General features: G+C 33.3%; 1 protein-coding gene and 1 pseudogene across 2 annotated transcripts; one reads left to right on the top strand and one right to left on the bottom strand.

Annotated features, from left to right (window-relative positions):
* The first annotated feature begins 258 nt into the window (after window positions 1–258).
* On the top strand, window positions 259–7,729 carry LOC108465362 (transcription and mRNA export factor ENY2-like; annotated as a pseudogene).
* On the bottom strand, window positions 7,340–9,795 carry LOC108465361 (B2 protein-like). Of its 2 annotated transcripts, none has more exons than XM_017765696.2 (6): window positions 9,507–9,645; window positions 8,436–9,016; window positions 8,215–8,315; window positions 8,047–8,130; window positions 7,829–7,939; window positions 7,340–7,728 (listed from the first exon to the last, which is right to left on the bottom strand). In XM_017765696.2, exons 2-6 carry the CDS (start codon window positions 9,004–9,006, stop codon window positions 7,684–7,686), a joined length of 912 nt encoding a protein of 303 aa, XP_017621185.1. In that variant the 5' UTR covers window positions 9,007–9,016; window positions 9,507–9,645; the 3' UTR covers window positions 7,340–7,683. The 2 variants fall into 2 exon arrangements, with proteins under 2 accessions (XP_017621185.1, XP_017621184.1); XM_017765695.2 differs by lacking the exon at window positions 9,507–9,645 and adding an exon at window positions 9,652–9,795 and having other exon boundaries at window positions 7,437–7,728.
* Between the last annotated feature and the right edge of the window lie 6,709 nt (window positions 9,796–16,504).

Below are 16,504 nucleotides of genomic sequence, written 5' to 3'. Positions count from 1 at the left end.
TAGATTAGGTAACAAATATCTTAAATAGTAAAATGTCCAAGCCTATAATACCAAATCATAACCTTATCAAAATCAGAACCAGAATTTAAACATAAAGTAGTTGTTAGTTGACTTAGATGGTAGTCTTCAAGAAAGTAAATTCCACCAAATTCTTTAGCATTGCCAATCATCGTCCCCGAGACCATGTCCTGAAACTTACACATAGAGGAGTCAAATATAACATGACAATTTAAGGACTGGGATAATTTACTGACCAATATGAGATTACAAGCTAGATTTGGCACATGTAAAACATCTTGTAAAACCAAGGAAGATGAAATTTTAACAGTGCCTTTCTCGGCTATTGCTGAGAAAGACCGCTACTTTGATCTTTTTGTTTCCTGCACAAGGTGTGTAAGTTGAAAAAAGAAAATGACTACTAGCCATGTGATCACTAGCTCCAGAATCAACGATCCATTTGTTTGTTTTACAAGGCTTGACACTGAAAAAAATAGAAAAATCAGTACCTGATTGGGCAAAAGAGGAAGAAGGATTATTGGATGAGTTAGGAATAGAAGAATTTATTCGAAATTGTGGTGATTGAAAAAACTTGTGTAGATGCTCTAATTGTTCCTTAGTGAATGGAGACCCTTCCAGAAAAATTTAGCCCTCATAATTTCCATTAGTTGTTTGAAAAGCTCTGCTATCTCCTAATTGTGAACCACAACCATTGCCACTCTTTTTCCTTCCATTTGTCGGTTTTCCATGGAGCTTCCAACACGTTTCTCGAGTGTGCCAATATTTTTTACAGTGATCACACCAAGGTTTTTTCTTTTTTCCACTATCATCATTATTTTTAATAGTTACAAGAGCAGAATTATCATCATTGGCTTCAAACCCTAGCTTTAACATTACTTTTCTCCTTGTCTCCTCTTTTTTAACTTCAGAATAAATCTCGCTAAGTTTTGGAAGCATTTTTTTCCTAGGATCCGAGATCTCACTTCATCAAATTCTTTATTTATACCAGCTAGAAACAAATAAGCTCTTTCATTCTCTTCTTTTTTCATAGCTTTTACACCATCTCTAGGACACTCCCATTCATCATTATAACACTGATCCAATTCTTGCCAAAGAGACATCATCTCGTTACAATAAAGAGTAACTTCTTTTTTCCCTTGCCTAGCTTTCCAAATTTTTATTTTTAACTCAAAAATCTGTGAAGCATTTTTTAAATCTGAATAGGTGTCTTTCACAGCTTCCCAAACATCTTTACCCGTTGGGAGAAAAAGAAAAGGTTTACCTACGGATGCTTCCATGGAATTAATAAGCCACACAATTATCATAGAATTTTCTGACCTCCACTTGCTCATCTTTGGATAACCCACCTGTGGTTGCTCGACTTCTCCATTTAAATGACCTAGCTTGCCGCGCCCATCAATTGCTAATTTTACGGACTATGACCATTCCAGATAATTCTTGCCATTCAACTTGTGAGATGTCAGTTGAAAAGAAAGGTGAGAGGCTTCTGTCCCTTGAGTTATTGTACTCTCAGTAGTTGTTTCAACGGTAGAACTTTCTTCCTCTATTTGATTGCTGGACCTCTTATCTCCAGTGAAGGCTATTTTAACCATGATGTTACTAGAGATTTAACTTAGCTCAGATGCCATGAAAGTTTTCAAGAGAGCTTTTAATAAAACTGTTCTCTATTATTAACTAAAGAACTGAACTTAAATAGAGAAAATGGTCATAATCCTAATTGGGAAGATAGTTCTCTTATTCTAATAAACTACTAAAACATAAAAGAAAATAGTTCCCTTACTCTAATAAACTACTAAAAGATAAAATAAAAATATTCCTAGAATATGAATAAAACTTATCTACCTAAATAAGATTTATCTACCTAAATAAATTTAAAATATATACATATTCCTAGAATATATACTATTAAAAATTACATTTTAAGATCCTTAGTGGTCCAAGTATTATTTGGTTTAAGAGCACTGACACCATTAACAATATCAAGTAGTGGTTCCTAACCTGTAAGAACAACTCTCTACACTCTCTTGCCTATTGACTTGATAAATGCCCTTATATATATTTTTCAATAGGTGTAATATGAGCCAATGAGCATGGGTGTCTTGGAGATCGTGTTTCCTTCCATGTTTTAGAAAATCAAAAGCAATATCATAACCAAATTCGTTGGTATCTAGCTCTAATATCAATTGAAAGTGTTGAGTTGTGGATTTAGTTGTTATTTAAGTTGTAACTAATTGAACAATTAAAGACTGAGAATGTAAATAGGGACCATAGTAAATTGATTATGCAATTCGGATCCAATTTTACGTGTGTCAGCTTTGCTAGAGTATCCACTATAATATCAATAGTACAATAAATGATTTAAGCTCTACCTCACTCATACTAATTATAACCTCACTCCTGTACAATTATAAAAGATTTAACTCTCTCACTAGTACTTTCCCTTGTGAAAGCTTAGTCCAAATTGATAGAACAATTTCTTTACAACATAAAAACACTTGCAAATGTTTAGAGTAAAAAATAAAGTAAGTTCTTTAATTTTCACACACAAAACGTAAAAAGTCTCTTTTATATAAGCATTTTGTAGACTTGTAAACCAAACTAGTGTAATTAGAATTAACCAATGTGATTTCGTCTCAATCAAAATTTTCATTATGGAATGAGATAAAGTAAAGATCCCTTACAATTGAACTTTTTTGATTGCATACCTTTATAAATAAAGTTAGCCAATCACATTAGATTACTTTGAATTGTACGTGGTTGACTGAATTTCTTCCTCAGTATTAATCATGAAATTTGCTACATGAGATTCCTTAAAAAGATGCACAAAAAGAAACGCTTTAATTCAGTCAATTATGCAAACAAAATAAACAAATTATAACTTGTTCAGTTGCAATGTGAATTGATGCTAAATATTGCAATTGGCAGCATCAATAAGTTTTTTTTTTTTTTTTTGTATATTTGGAAACATCATTTATCTATTGTTAGAGTTGTGTGACCCAAATTTCTATTAACTAATATAAGAGATTGCTTGCAAGTTAATATTGCTTGCAAGTTAAGTTAAACAAAATATATTTTCTTTTTACAAGATTTAATATTTATTAGTACAATATATTAAGCATTTATTAGCATAATTTATTTGACATATAAATTTAGCTTATAAATAAGCTCTTTTACAACATTAGAAAACACACCCATTAAAAGATTATAACTCATAACACTTTTAGAGAATTTTGTGATTACGTTTTGAGGGTTTTTTTTTTTCGGGTTTTGAGATTTAATTTTTATCTCCATCTTTTGTACTATTCGTTCTTTTGCCATTATATTAAAATTATCTTTATCCGTAGTTTTTTATTCTCTTTGGAGAGATTTTTTCACGTTAAATTTGCGTATTTAATTTTTCAATTTCTTCCACTATTTTTATTAGTTTGTTGCTTAATTGGGTAGATTCCAATCGTTATACTCATGTTTGGATATAAGTTAGGTACCATAGTCGAATTTTAATGCTTCGAGAACAATAAAAGGTTGAGGCAACATAGGTAGATAGCATAGATGTCATCCGAGTGGGGGACAATAATAGTGGGAGGGAGAGACCTGGCCACAGATACAGCTTTCTATACAACAGTCAGCAATTTAGCTACTTGACTACTTGGCTAAGACAAGGAAATCCCATTATCATACCAATGACCCTAGAGTAGAGCTGATCATGGGCTAAGCGGCCCAGCCCGGCTCGAAGGCCCGCTTGAAAAATGGGAGGGTTTGGGTAAAAATATAGGCCCGAAAAATGGGCTTAGGCAAAAAAACGAGGCCTGCTTAGAAAGCAGTGCCTGCCTCGAGTAGGGTTTTTGGCTGGGCCTGCCCGCCCAATTCAATTATATATTAATATATATATTTTATTTTATTTTTAATTTTTTAAATTTTTAATATAACTATTTTTTATTATATTTTTAATTTGTGTATTGTTTTAAGAATTATTTTAGTATTATTTTTATTTGTTTTAATATTTGTTTTTATGTTTTTAAATATATTTGATTTATTATATTTTTAAACTTTTTTATTTAATGAAATAAAAAAAATTTAATATGGGTCGGGCCGGGCTTGGGCAAAATTTTAGGCCCATATTTCGGGCCGGGCCCGGGCCCGAGCCTAGTAGATGGGCCTAAAAATTTATATGGGCCCGGCCCAAGCCCGACCCGGTCCGGCCCATGATCACCTCTACCCTAGAGCTGCTTGAGAGAGTTTTTTTTTTTTTTTCAGCAGATGCCATTATTGTAGGATGGCACAATATGAGCCTCAAAAACAGCATTAAATTAGCAATACTAGAGAACAGTGACGGTCACATGATCTTAACACAGAATATGAAAGCGACCAAGATGCAAAGTTTTCAACCACTCAATTTTCTTCCATAGATTACATAAGAAACCACTAAAACAGCATTACCGGGACTACGTAATACTGTTCTTTGCACAATCAGGAAAGTTAGCCACATACTTGAGGATGCTAGCCAAGTTATTTATCTGTTCCTAGTGCCCCACGCGAACATGAACTCAGTCCCATCGAGTGTTTGGAAATGGCTCTTAGGTTCCACAAATATCTAGCACCTGTTCAAGTTGGACATATGCAGCTGAATCCATCTGCAATTCAATGAAAAAAAACAAAGAGAGACATAAAAACAGCTACCCAATGGATGGGCAATTGGACACTTTGTTGTCATAGCCTCATAGGTGTTCCATATTAGTAAGATTTGAGGGTTAGGGTCCTACATTTATCTTTCTCTAATATCAAAAGAGTTCAACGAAATTCTTATACTAAAGGCAGTATCTAAATCTAAGGCCTAACAAGCTAACAGCTATGGAATTCTTTATGTGAAGGGCCTGTGTCCATCCTTGAAAAAGGCTTCAAGAGATGGCCTTGTAAAATGCAACTAAATCTAGGGGCAAATCTGGTAAAATACTTCCTTCGTCTGAAATATCCCCTACGTTGTCGTTTCTAGGTGACGGTGTAGGGCCGAGGAAAAAAATTTAAAATCCCTTCTTTTTTTCTTTGGTTTCTAGCTGTTTCGAAGTATAAAAATTTCTCCAATTTCCTCACAAATTTTCATTTCTATTTTGAGAGATTTAATTTAACATCATGTAAGTAAATTTCTTGTTTTTTTTTTTCTTCAATTTAACTAAATCATAATCAAAATCGAATCTTTAATTTTTTTTTTAAAAATCCTCAACAGGAAACATTCAGTAAATCGGCCTCCAACCCCTGATGGTGCAGAAGATCAAGGAATGAACCCATCCTTCAAGAAATTATTAATATCAAGGTTCTTTTCCTTCTTTTTATTATTTCATATTTTCTTTTTTTTTTTTTTTTTTTTTGGGGTGGGGAGGTTCTTATTTATTTACTATGATTTAATTGAATTTGGTAGTTAATTGAAAGCGGGGAAAAAGAGAGATTAATGGAAATGTTAAGAGAAAGACTTATAGAATGTGGATGGAAGGATGAGATGAAAGCTCTTTGCAGGTTTTTTTTCTTTTCCCCACTATTTTTACTGTCTCCTTTGTATCCAGTTATTGTTTAAACTTTGAACTGCCTTACTTCATATATTAATTTGTGTATTTGTCTGCAATTGATCTTCTTTCTAATCGTTTAACCTATCATTTTTTGTGTTGGCTTAGTTATAATTAATCTAAGGATTAAAATTCATAGTATCCGAAAATTAAGAGAATTTTCAAGTTCTTCATAGATAAGGAAATTAGAATTAAGTCATGGCTTGTTTAATACTTTATAAATAGTTTCTTTTTTAGAAAAAGTGGATCAAATTAAGTAGTTGATCAATGGGGAAAAAATTTGTCATGGGGTTCTTAAGACTTCACTTGTTGCTTCCTACTTTGTATTGATGTGGAAGTGGATAATCTTAGAGCCAGATTGTGATGCCAGTGCCCGGTCCCAAATATAAGTGATATGCTGAGTTTTTCTTACTTTTATGTTTTCTGTTACGACAATGGCTAAAAGATGTTTAGGATGGTGATGCGTCAAATGGCTAAAAGATGTTTAGGATGGTGATGCGTCAAATGGCTAAAAGATGTTTAGGATGGTGATGCGTCAAATTGTGTCTAGCGATGTGTTGTGGTGTTTTAGATAATGACTAATCAATGCCGCAATAAGTTTCTTTATAGTTATGTAAAGCTGTATAGCTTTTGTGGGCTATTTATTTTCATGGAAAGAAAACCAGGGGGATGAAGTGCCGTGAGATAGAGAAATTAGTTCTTTATCCAAGAATAGATTTGTTTTGCTTGGCATTTAAGTTGATTGCAACGTATTCAATTTCCTTTTATGCATCATCTTTATGTGAAATCTTTATGATACTTTATAGAAATCTCTTTCATTTTGATGAATGACAGAGCATATGTTAAGAAGAAAGGAAGAAATAATGTCACTGTGGATGACCTTGTTCATTTGATCACCCCAAAAGGCAGAGGTAAGAATTAGTATTTTTTTTTCCCTCTATTGTTATGCTTGCCCTTATCAGCATTCCATAAGTTGAAGCAATGGATCAATTAGAGTAGAGAGAATTAGTTCATACCAAAGAAAGATCCTCGATTTTGTTCTTGGTATATGCTTCCTCATGCTATGATGTTCCACAGTCCTAGCTGGTGGTTGATAATAAATTGGATTATGTCCGATTTACCCATTTTTAAGCTCATGATTTTTGTCTCTTATACTATTTGCATTTTATTTCCTTATCACCACAGTTAAATCATTGTTTATGCAGCTTCTGTCCCAGACTCCGTAAAGGCTGAGCTATTGCAAAGAATTCGTTCTTTTCTCACGTCCGCTGCTCTTTGACCATCACCATGCATTGATTAGCAAAGAGGGGGGAAAGTTAGAGAGCTTTCAACTGTCGCTATATGGACTTCAATGAAGCCTCAATAGGGTTCGTCTTTAGCATCTTGTTGAATGATTACACCAATGGAATGAATAGGGTTTGCAGCCGTGAGGATGTAATTTCATTTAACCATTCTTGCTGTGATAGGATCAACAAATTACAGATGGTTTCGGTTGCCTACAAACGTTTCTATTGCTGGGTTTAAGGGAGGAAAACTGTGCATTAGATCAACATATTTGACCTTGTAAATCCTCTGATTGAAGCTATACTTCTTTCCATGATGAGTATCCTCTTTTTAAGCTATTGCTACACAAATGGCAAGTCAAATGAAGTCATGGTTCAATTATTTTAGCTTGTTCTCTTAGGTGATTGGAATGAGAGATTGAACAAACCTTATTTGGAATTTGCATATTTGCATGCACTTAGAACTTCACTTTGAAAATGAGATTGAAGAATAAGACAGGAGAAAGTTCATATTATAAGCACAAAAATAGACATCAAAGCCTTCAGTTGTTGAGGACTTGAACATTACACGTAGTTGCCATTTTCTTTTGACATCTTGCAAATATATCTTTGATAGGATTTTAATTCATAGCATATTAATGCAAAAGTTTTACAATGCATCTTTCACATGACATGAACGCATTTATTCATATGTGGCTAATGCCATTTCCTACTTTTTCCCCAACTGGATTTAACACCCACCACAGCTTGCGCTCTATGGAAAAATCTCCGGAAACGTGCATCACAAACCCTACTGCTACTACATTTGCACTCGGCTAGCATTTTGTTTATGGGGAGCCTGCTTGTTCACAAAGGTCCATTAGATCCAAAGTCTGCAAAAGTATGATATGGAACTCGTGAGCCACGGCTACAAGAATTTGATTAGCGAAAAAAAAGAAAAAGAACTTGCATAAAATAGAACAATTGCGATACCTCAGGAACTGAGAGCTCGAGACGGAACTTGGGACCGTCATAGTGGTGCAAGACTGGCCTAAAAGCATCCTCTTCCAATGCCTTGCATACCTTCCTTATACGGATTCTCACCTATTTATATGGGGGTAAAAAAAACAGAAGAATTAAGAGTTAATGGTGTCTTCTATGACTAGGAACAATATGTACAGTTCTAACAAACCATAAACTCTTATCTTTACCTGAGCAGGAAACCTCGACTCGCCTTTACACTTTTTGTCTTCCCAAGCAGTTGGATCAATGTTAGAACCCCCAAAACTTGCTGCCTGTAAATATGGAAGAAAACATCAACAATACAAGAGACGCTAACTGACACTGCCTGATCAACCATTAGACTCAGGTGAACTTACCTCAAAAATACCATGCAATTGATGAGTGGTGTAGTTATAGAGAAACAATGGCAGGCCAGGTGTGATTGCCCGAACAGAGTCCCTGTATCTTGGCGGTAAACCTAGCAAATGAGATAACAGCAGCAAGTAAAAATTCTCAACTACTAAGGTTCATAATATAAACTAATTACGTGACAATTACATCTATGAGAATGGGAGTCTTCAAAAAGAACAACAATTACCAAATAGCTGACGCTTAAGATCTTCTTGCATTGTGTCATTATTGCAAACAAAGATGTATCCACCAAGCACCTCATTTCTAGGGAGTGTCTCGGTGGCAGGCAAAGTCTTGAACCTTTTATCGACAGCATTGTTTGCATTGCTGTTCTCGTTGTTGTTGGAGTTGGTGTTGCTGTTATTATTAATATCTTTGTTGCTATGGTTGTTGCCGCTATATTTGTTGGCAGACAGGTTCCCAATGTTGTGGCTGTTATTTTTCTGGTAAACAGCATCGGTGTTGTAAATACCATTTCGGAAGGTACTTTTGCTTACACTATCTCCGATCTTGGAGTCCAAGTTCAACATATTGAAGTTAAGGTTCTCGAATTTGTTGTCTTCATGGAACCCAAATTTATCCCTTGTCCTTACTTCAGCTGGACCCTTTGAAAGATCGAGATTGTTCATTCGCTCACCCTTTATCCTCGTCTGTTCAGCCAGTTTGGAGGCAACCATCAACCATTTGTGATCCTCTGAGGCTTTAGATTGTCCCCGGAGATCATCTCCTAACTGCCAAAAGCTATTCATGCTTTCCATCTTGCAGATCCTAATAAGAGAGGATAACAGAATTTGAAAAGATTTGTCAATTACAAAACAAGACATAGGAGAAAATTGGAGACAATTAAGTCACCAATTGATAAGCAAATCTTAAGCATCAATGAAGGAGATTCAATTTCTACCAACAGCCACAATAACCCAAAGAAAAGAAAACCAAGAATCAGCACATGAAAACCAAGCAAACACTGGAAAATTCCCCATTTCCTTTCCCACCATTCTCTCAGCACACAAGCAAAGCCCAGAAATCCTAAAACTCTTGAAGTCAACTTCACATGACACAAACAACAACCAAATTTTATCCCAATAAGAACACCCCCCCCCCCCCCCCAAAAAAAAAAAAAAGAAAGAAAAGAAAAGAAAACCCAAAAATATAATCACCTTTAAAACAATACCCAAAAATTCAAAATCATCCATCAATAAAAATCAAATAAATAGTACGGCATTTAACAAAGAACCAATGAAATAGATGCAGACTTTACCAACTAAGCAAAATACAATTTCAATGTTTAGCATTAAAGATGCAGATTTAAAAGTATTTTAGAAGCTAAGAACTCCAGATTTGGGATCCAAAAGAGAAACAAAGAGAGTCCCTTTTTTTTCTTTCTTTCTTTTTATCTTTTTTACCTTTGCTAGCTGTGAAGTGAAACCCGCAAGACACGGCACAGAGGGGGACAGCGAGAAATTATGTAAGAAGGGATTTTCATTGTATTATAGAATTATGTGACGAGAATGCCCCTCATTACTTGAGTATTTACTGTCTTTTGCCAGTTTGGTTTTTACCCTTTTTCTTACGAACTTTGTGTCAGTGTCTTAAAATTAAGGAAGTGCAGTGCTGGTGAAGTTCTCGTTTCCTACGCGCCTCAGTGTCCGCGTGTAAAAACATTTTATGTTTTTAAAATATAATAATCGTAAAATATTTACTTCCAAGTAAATTTTCTTATCCGATCTATCTCGAATTTTGTCAAAAAATATATTTTCCTCCTACTATTTCTATTGATTATTTATTTAATAAAAATATTTTAAATGTATTATGTATGATATATAAATTTTAATTAAAAAAATCATGTGAGTGTTTGAGATTAATGTCTCTCAAAATAATTCAAAAGTTTACAAATATTTATTAGAAAATATGAAGTTCGCTTTTAAGTGTTAAGGAAGTGCATGCTTCTCTAGTATTAGAGCTGTTGAGTGATAATTTTCATATTAAGTATTGATAATTTATTGAACAGTTTGAATAAGATATGATGAACATATAGACAACATCTAGTCTGTCAATGAATATCATATTACTTGATAAACTCATATTGAAAATTAGATCGAATTAAGTCATTCAAGTTAATCCCTTACAACATGGACATTTGGATTGGATTGGAACTCTATGTGATTAGTTGCCAAGAGCCCACATTTGTTTTATTGTTATTATATTGTAAATTCTTTATTGTATTATTATTGTAATGGGGTTATTATAAATCTTCTATGTTAGCAAGTCTCGAACATAATCTATTTAAGGAAGAGACTTGTATAGCTTTTTGTAACTGGAATTAAGAGCACTAAATCTGTTCAAGTGAGGAACTTTTCTTTGAGTGCATATTGATAATAAAACCTTTTGTGTTGTAATTTTATTTGCTGAACTCACAAGGGTGAGTTTAGTGGTGAGAGTATCAGTCTTCAAGGTGTAAGGGTGAGAAAAATTATCATGAGGTGTGTGATAGATTAAGTTCACTTGTGTGTTTGTTTTGTTGGAAAAAATCTAGATTGAAAATGATTTTCTTGCACAGCGGAAAATTTAAAATTTGAAAACCGATTCAGTTTGTGATATTTATAGCAATAAACCTTTAACCGAAATCATACATGTTTTTTCAGATAAAGGGATCCTTAATGTTTTCTAGCTTTTAACCAATCGATCTTCTTCACTACTCTCATACCACGATTTGCTTCAAGTGTGGGCTCGAACCAATTGAATCAAAACATAGAACTAGAAAAAGTTCTTTTTTACTTTTGGATGAAAAGGAAAATTCTTTCTTCAAAATAGAAACTGACAAAATTGTTATTTCGAATATATATATAATAGTAAAGAATAAATTCTCTCTATTTTTTGACAGAGTAATAATATCTTGAAGTTGTGTAAATAAATTTATCGATTCCATCTATTTATAGGGAGAGAAGATAGAACCCTTGTTGAATTGTGGAAGTTTATTTCAAATAAAAAAACAACTTTCAGTCCAACTAGAAGAGGCAGAGGGGCTAATAAGGTGTGTTTCCCCTCATATGTATTATGATGTAGATTCAAGCCTCTCATTTTATTAAGCCCAATTATATGTGTTTTTTGGCCTTTTAACCCAACACTTCATAATTTAGTCCAACCCAATACATAATTTTCTATTTTCCAAAATAAACATTATTTTTCCAATTAAATAATTTTCTCATCCCAATTTTACACATTGTAAAATTATGACAATTTAACCCCTGTTAAAATTTACAAGAAAACATATTCAATATTTCACAACTCAACTTGTTCACTATGAGCAAATGGTTTATTTTTATTTTCAGGCTTTAAAACTACTAAAAAACATAAAATCATTCTTCTGGTCATTTCTGAGTAATCCATATATATATATTTTCAAATAGAACATTTCTCATGTCCATTTCCATTTCCATATTTTGAGAAACCTACATTCATTTTCAAATGATTTCGTTTCTTCATTTTGGAGAAAACCATAACTATTTCTGAATGTTTTCCATTTCTCTATTTCTATTCATTCTGTTCATTTTCGGTTCAATACGCAATTCATTTTTGATTTCAACGAGCTTGTAGAGGGTCAGATTGGACATATCTAATTAGAGCTCAAATGATTTATAATTAAGTTCTAGCTTTTTTCCTATGAATTATAAACTCATTTATTCATAAAGTCATTCTACTATAGTATCATGACTAAGCTCTCCCTAATGACACGCCATTACGAAATCAACTACTCAGTGCTCAACCAGTGACCTTGTCATAAGTGTGTTACCCTCATAGGATATCTTTAATCTCTCTGGGATTATATCAGTTCTCCCTATATAATCCTATTTAATCTCATGATAACCATTACATCTTCCTTCATGAAAAGTCAATTACTATCAAATAGTAATTAAGTCATTCATCACAAAGACGAACGACTCATAACTATGTTTACTTCTAATCAGCCATGTAATGCCAATGAGAGGATATCATTTACTTATGTTTTAGGCTATGAATTCCACTATTGTGAATGGCGCTACATATTACAGAAGTCGTACACCCCACATACCAGCTTTTGATTCCTTTTTTATTCAAACTCAGACTTTTATTTACATCAAAGTGTACGAGTCACGCATACATAATCCGCCATCCATTCAAGATTTAAGTATGCCACACTATAAATGTCGTAAGAGAATAAATCCATAAACAGATTCAGGATCTATTCTGCTTGGATCCTGTCCAACTGCCAGTCCAGTCAGTCACATCTTTGTCTCTATCTTCTAGGAGTCATCCGCTCTAATGCTCAAGACAAGGCATCTCCCAAATTGGACTTGATAGACCATATATTAGTCTTTTAATCGGTTTTCTCATTTTTTATTAGACTAAGGACATGTTTAGGTTCATCTACTAATATAAGATGTCTTTTTGTATCATGGTCTGACCACGTAATACTACTTAGTATTAGTTAAACATTAGACAACCAATAAGCAACATTTGCTTCCATCTTACTTTACGTGCAAAAACCATTTGAGGACAATTTATACAAAGTATATTAATTTAATTAAAGAATTTATTTTATTGACGAAAATACTACACTTAGGGCACCAAATCCAACATGTTTTTGTTTTTTTTTCTAGATTTGGTGCCAAAGAAGTGCCTGTGCCCATTTTTTATTACTCATTCCAAGAATTTTATCTAGTTTCTTAGTAATGATGTTAAAACTTCAATTGGTATTAGAGTCTACCACTTAAAGTAGCTTGTGGAGATCCATGGTGTTGCTAGATTCAAGCTATGAAAGGTCATTCTACTTCAAGACCCCCTATGCTTGAGGTTGATAATTATGCTTATTGGAAAGCATGCATGAGTGCCTATATTAAGTTAATTGATGAGAAAGCATGGTGTGTTGTGTTGACTGGTTGGGAGTCATCCACGATAGACTCTAAGAATGGTAAAGTTACCAGGCTAGAAGCACAGTTAACTTTCGTAAAAGAAAGGTTTGTAAATGCAAACTCCAAGGCCTTATATGTAATATTTTGTAGAATGGATATACAGGAGTTTAAGAGAATTACTAAATGCATAATTACAAAGGTTGCTTGGGATATATTAAAGGCTGCTTATAAAGGTGCCTCTATTGTTCAACAATCAAAGATGCAAATGCTAACATCTAGATTTAAGAGCTTGGGAATGCAAGAATCAAAAACTATTAGTGAGTACTATGCAAAGTTATATGATATTCCCAGTTAGACATTTGCATTGGGAGAGGAATATTCAAACACCAAGCTGGTTAGAAATGGGTTGAGATCTGTCCCTGAGAGATTTTCTACTAAGGTTACTATTATTAAAGAGGCTAAAGATTTTGAGAGTTTGACAATTGATGAATTTATTGGTTCTGTGCAAACTTTTGAGATGAACCTTGTGGATTTCAAACACAACAAGACAAACGGTGAAAGAAACATTGCTTTCCAAGTAGGCGAAGGAGTGCCAACTTTCCAAAATGTTGCAATTGATAAAATCCAAGAACAAATTGCCTTACTCACACAGAACTTCAAGAAAACATTCAAGAAGAAGTTGAGGAGAATAAAAAAGTTTGAAACCAGTACAAATGTTCCAAGAAATGAATCCAAAGGGGTGGTAATCAAAGAGGAATCTTACAAAGCTAGGAAGAAAAAAGTCCAATTCTATAAGTGCCAAGGATATGATCATATCCAATTTGAGTGTGTTAACACTCTAAAGAAGAAGATGAAAAATTCACTTTGTGTATATTGGAGTGATGGGGACTCATCTAGTGGATCTAAATTAGAGGAGGATCATTACAATTGTCATTTTCGTTATTGGTACTGTTGATGATGGTGATTTTGATCTTGGTTCAGATGAAGAATTTTTGAAAACCTACAAGGAGATGTTGGGAAAATAAGGGAAAGTGTATGAAATCAATTCTCAATTATTATGGAAAAATAACTAGTTGAAGGATGAGAATGTTATGTTGGTTAAACAGGTAGAGGCTAAGGAATTTCTTCTTGTAGAGGAGCTTGAGAGTTTTGTGAAGGTGAAGAAGGAACTTGCTAATACAAATTTTATTCTTGAAAAGTTTAATACCAGAAACAACCAACTCAATGAAATCTTAGTAGCTAGAAAGAGCGATATAGGAAAATAAGGAATAAAGGTAGAGTTGTTATTTCTAATTCTGCAGTTTTTGAGAAAGTTTCTCGTTCGAAGGAAGTTGGTGAAAGTTCAAAGCTTGTGATACTCGAGTCATCCAAGAAGAATGTTTATTCCCACAAGGTGATTTGTCACTATTGTGGTGCCCCTGATTGTAGCAACCCATTTATTAGTGAAATCGGAACATTGGTTTCCGGACCACAAATCCGATCGGAAAATAAAATTTATTTTTATTTCATTACATGGTCTTTAATATGTTAAAAATGTCCTGTGAAAATTTTGATAAGAAAATTTTATTGATTATGTGCTTAATTACGAGAAGGACTAAATTGCATAAAATGAAAAAGTTGAATTCTAGTAGCTAGAAGGATTAAATAGCTATGGAATTCAAAAATTGAGGTCTTTATATGGTAATTAGACCATTAAAGAAAAGTATGTAGATATTTTAGTGACTTATCCATGGAAATTTAGAAAAAAAGGGTAAAGACTAAATTGGAATTTGAAATAATTTAATTAATTAAAAGATGAAAAAAGAAAATATCACCTTATTTTCTCATATTCTTCCCCAAAAATACATGGAAACCCTAGGAGAGAGAGAAAAAACTTTCATGGCTTAATCAGGTAAGTTTTCTTGTTCCGTTTTTAGTAATTTTGATATTTTTGAAACTGAAATAGCTTAATCTATCTATTTGGGGGATCAATTTGAAGAGTTATCAAAGTATGGAAATTAGGTCATGGATGTATATGCTAAAAATTAGAAATTTATGGTAGAAAATGAAAGGTTGTTGATAGATAAACAACTTTTACAAAGTGATTTTTTATGAAAACATGATTTAGGGACCAAAATGTAAAGTTGTGAAAATTGATGAAAAATTCTAAAATTTATAGAAAGTATGTGCTGTAAATTTTATGTTGAAATTTTGGTTAGGCTTGGAATAGGGAGTAAATTGCATAAATTTCATTTTTCGAGCCTAGGGACGAAATTGGAATTTATGGAAAAGATAGGGGAAAAATGGTAAATTTTCCTGGGACGTAAATTTAGTCCAAATGAATATGAAATGTGTGTAATTGATGATTAAAGTTATTTATATAGATCCAGACAACAAAAATTCGAGGTTAGATCGAGGAAAAGAAAATGTTTCGGATTAGTAGATTTTATATGCGAACCAGTGTCGAGGTAAGTTCGTGTAACTTAATCAAGTATGTAAATATGTTAACTTGAGTGTTATGATTGTATGCAATATGATTTATATTTATGTGAATATTATAAATGTGTGAAATGATTACATGTTCAGAAAAGTTGAAAAAAGGGTGTTACACTGATCATAAAATACCACATTGCTTTAAGATGTTGCATGATCTGAGATGGAGGAATTCAGTGCCTAAGGTAGTGCCCACTTCCTGTAGCACTTCGGTAGGGAAAGAGAAAAAAAGAGTATGGGTGAAGAATGAGATTAATTGTCTATAACACCCCTCACGCGACCCGATTGCCAGGTCCAAGCTATAGGATACTACATTTGTTTCTATAACAACTATAATCAATTTACAGTAAAATATTCATACGCACATGTAAATCAATGTTAATCATACTCATTTCATGTTAAACAATCAAATTTGAGTCTTAATCGAGCTTATGAAAGCTCTTTATCAACCCAAGTATGAAACAGAACCAAATTGCAAAATTTTAAAAGTTTAGGGTTGATGTCGGGATGTCACCTCTTCCACATCGTGACATCACCAAAAATTTTGTCACGTTGTGACTTTAGGCCACTCAACATTGCGACGTGACTCACTATCGGATGTTGCGACGAAGTAAATTGCTCGTCAGGATATGGACCCTGTTTTTGGTAATAATAAAAAAGAACTATTTGGTACTTATTTCAAAGATTCCAACAACAACCATTCATTACGTACACAAACCATCATACTTACTTGATTCAGAAGTTACCAATTCATCCGAAACAAGCTCAGACATTCAAATTCAACATCTTAACAAGATAAACAACATTTATTCATCAATTAAACCTAAACATTTTAGTGCCATTTCAACCTAATATTCAAATCATGAAACTTCCAAACTATACCTATGTCATTCCG

This window comes from Gossypium arboreum, chromosome 4 (genome assembly GCF_025698485.1).
Source record: "Gossypium arboreum isolate Shixiya-1 chromosome 4, ASM2569848v2, whole genome shotgun sequence".
NCBI lineage: Eukaryota > Viridiplantae > Streptophyta > Magnoliopsida > Malvales > Malvaceae > Gossypium > Gossypium arboreum.
The sequence above is the reverse complement of the archived record's forward strand: the minus strand, read 5'-3'. Positions and strand labels throughout refer to the sequence as shown.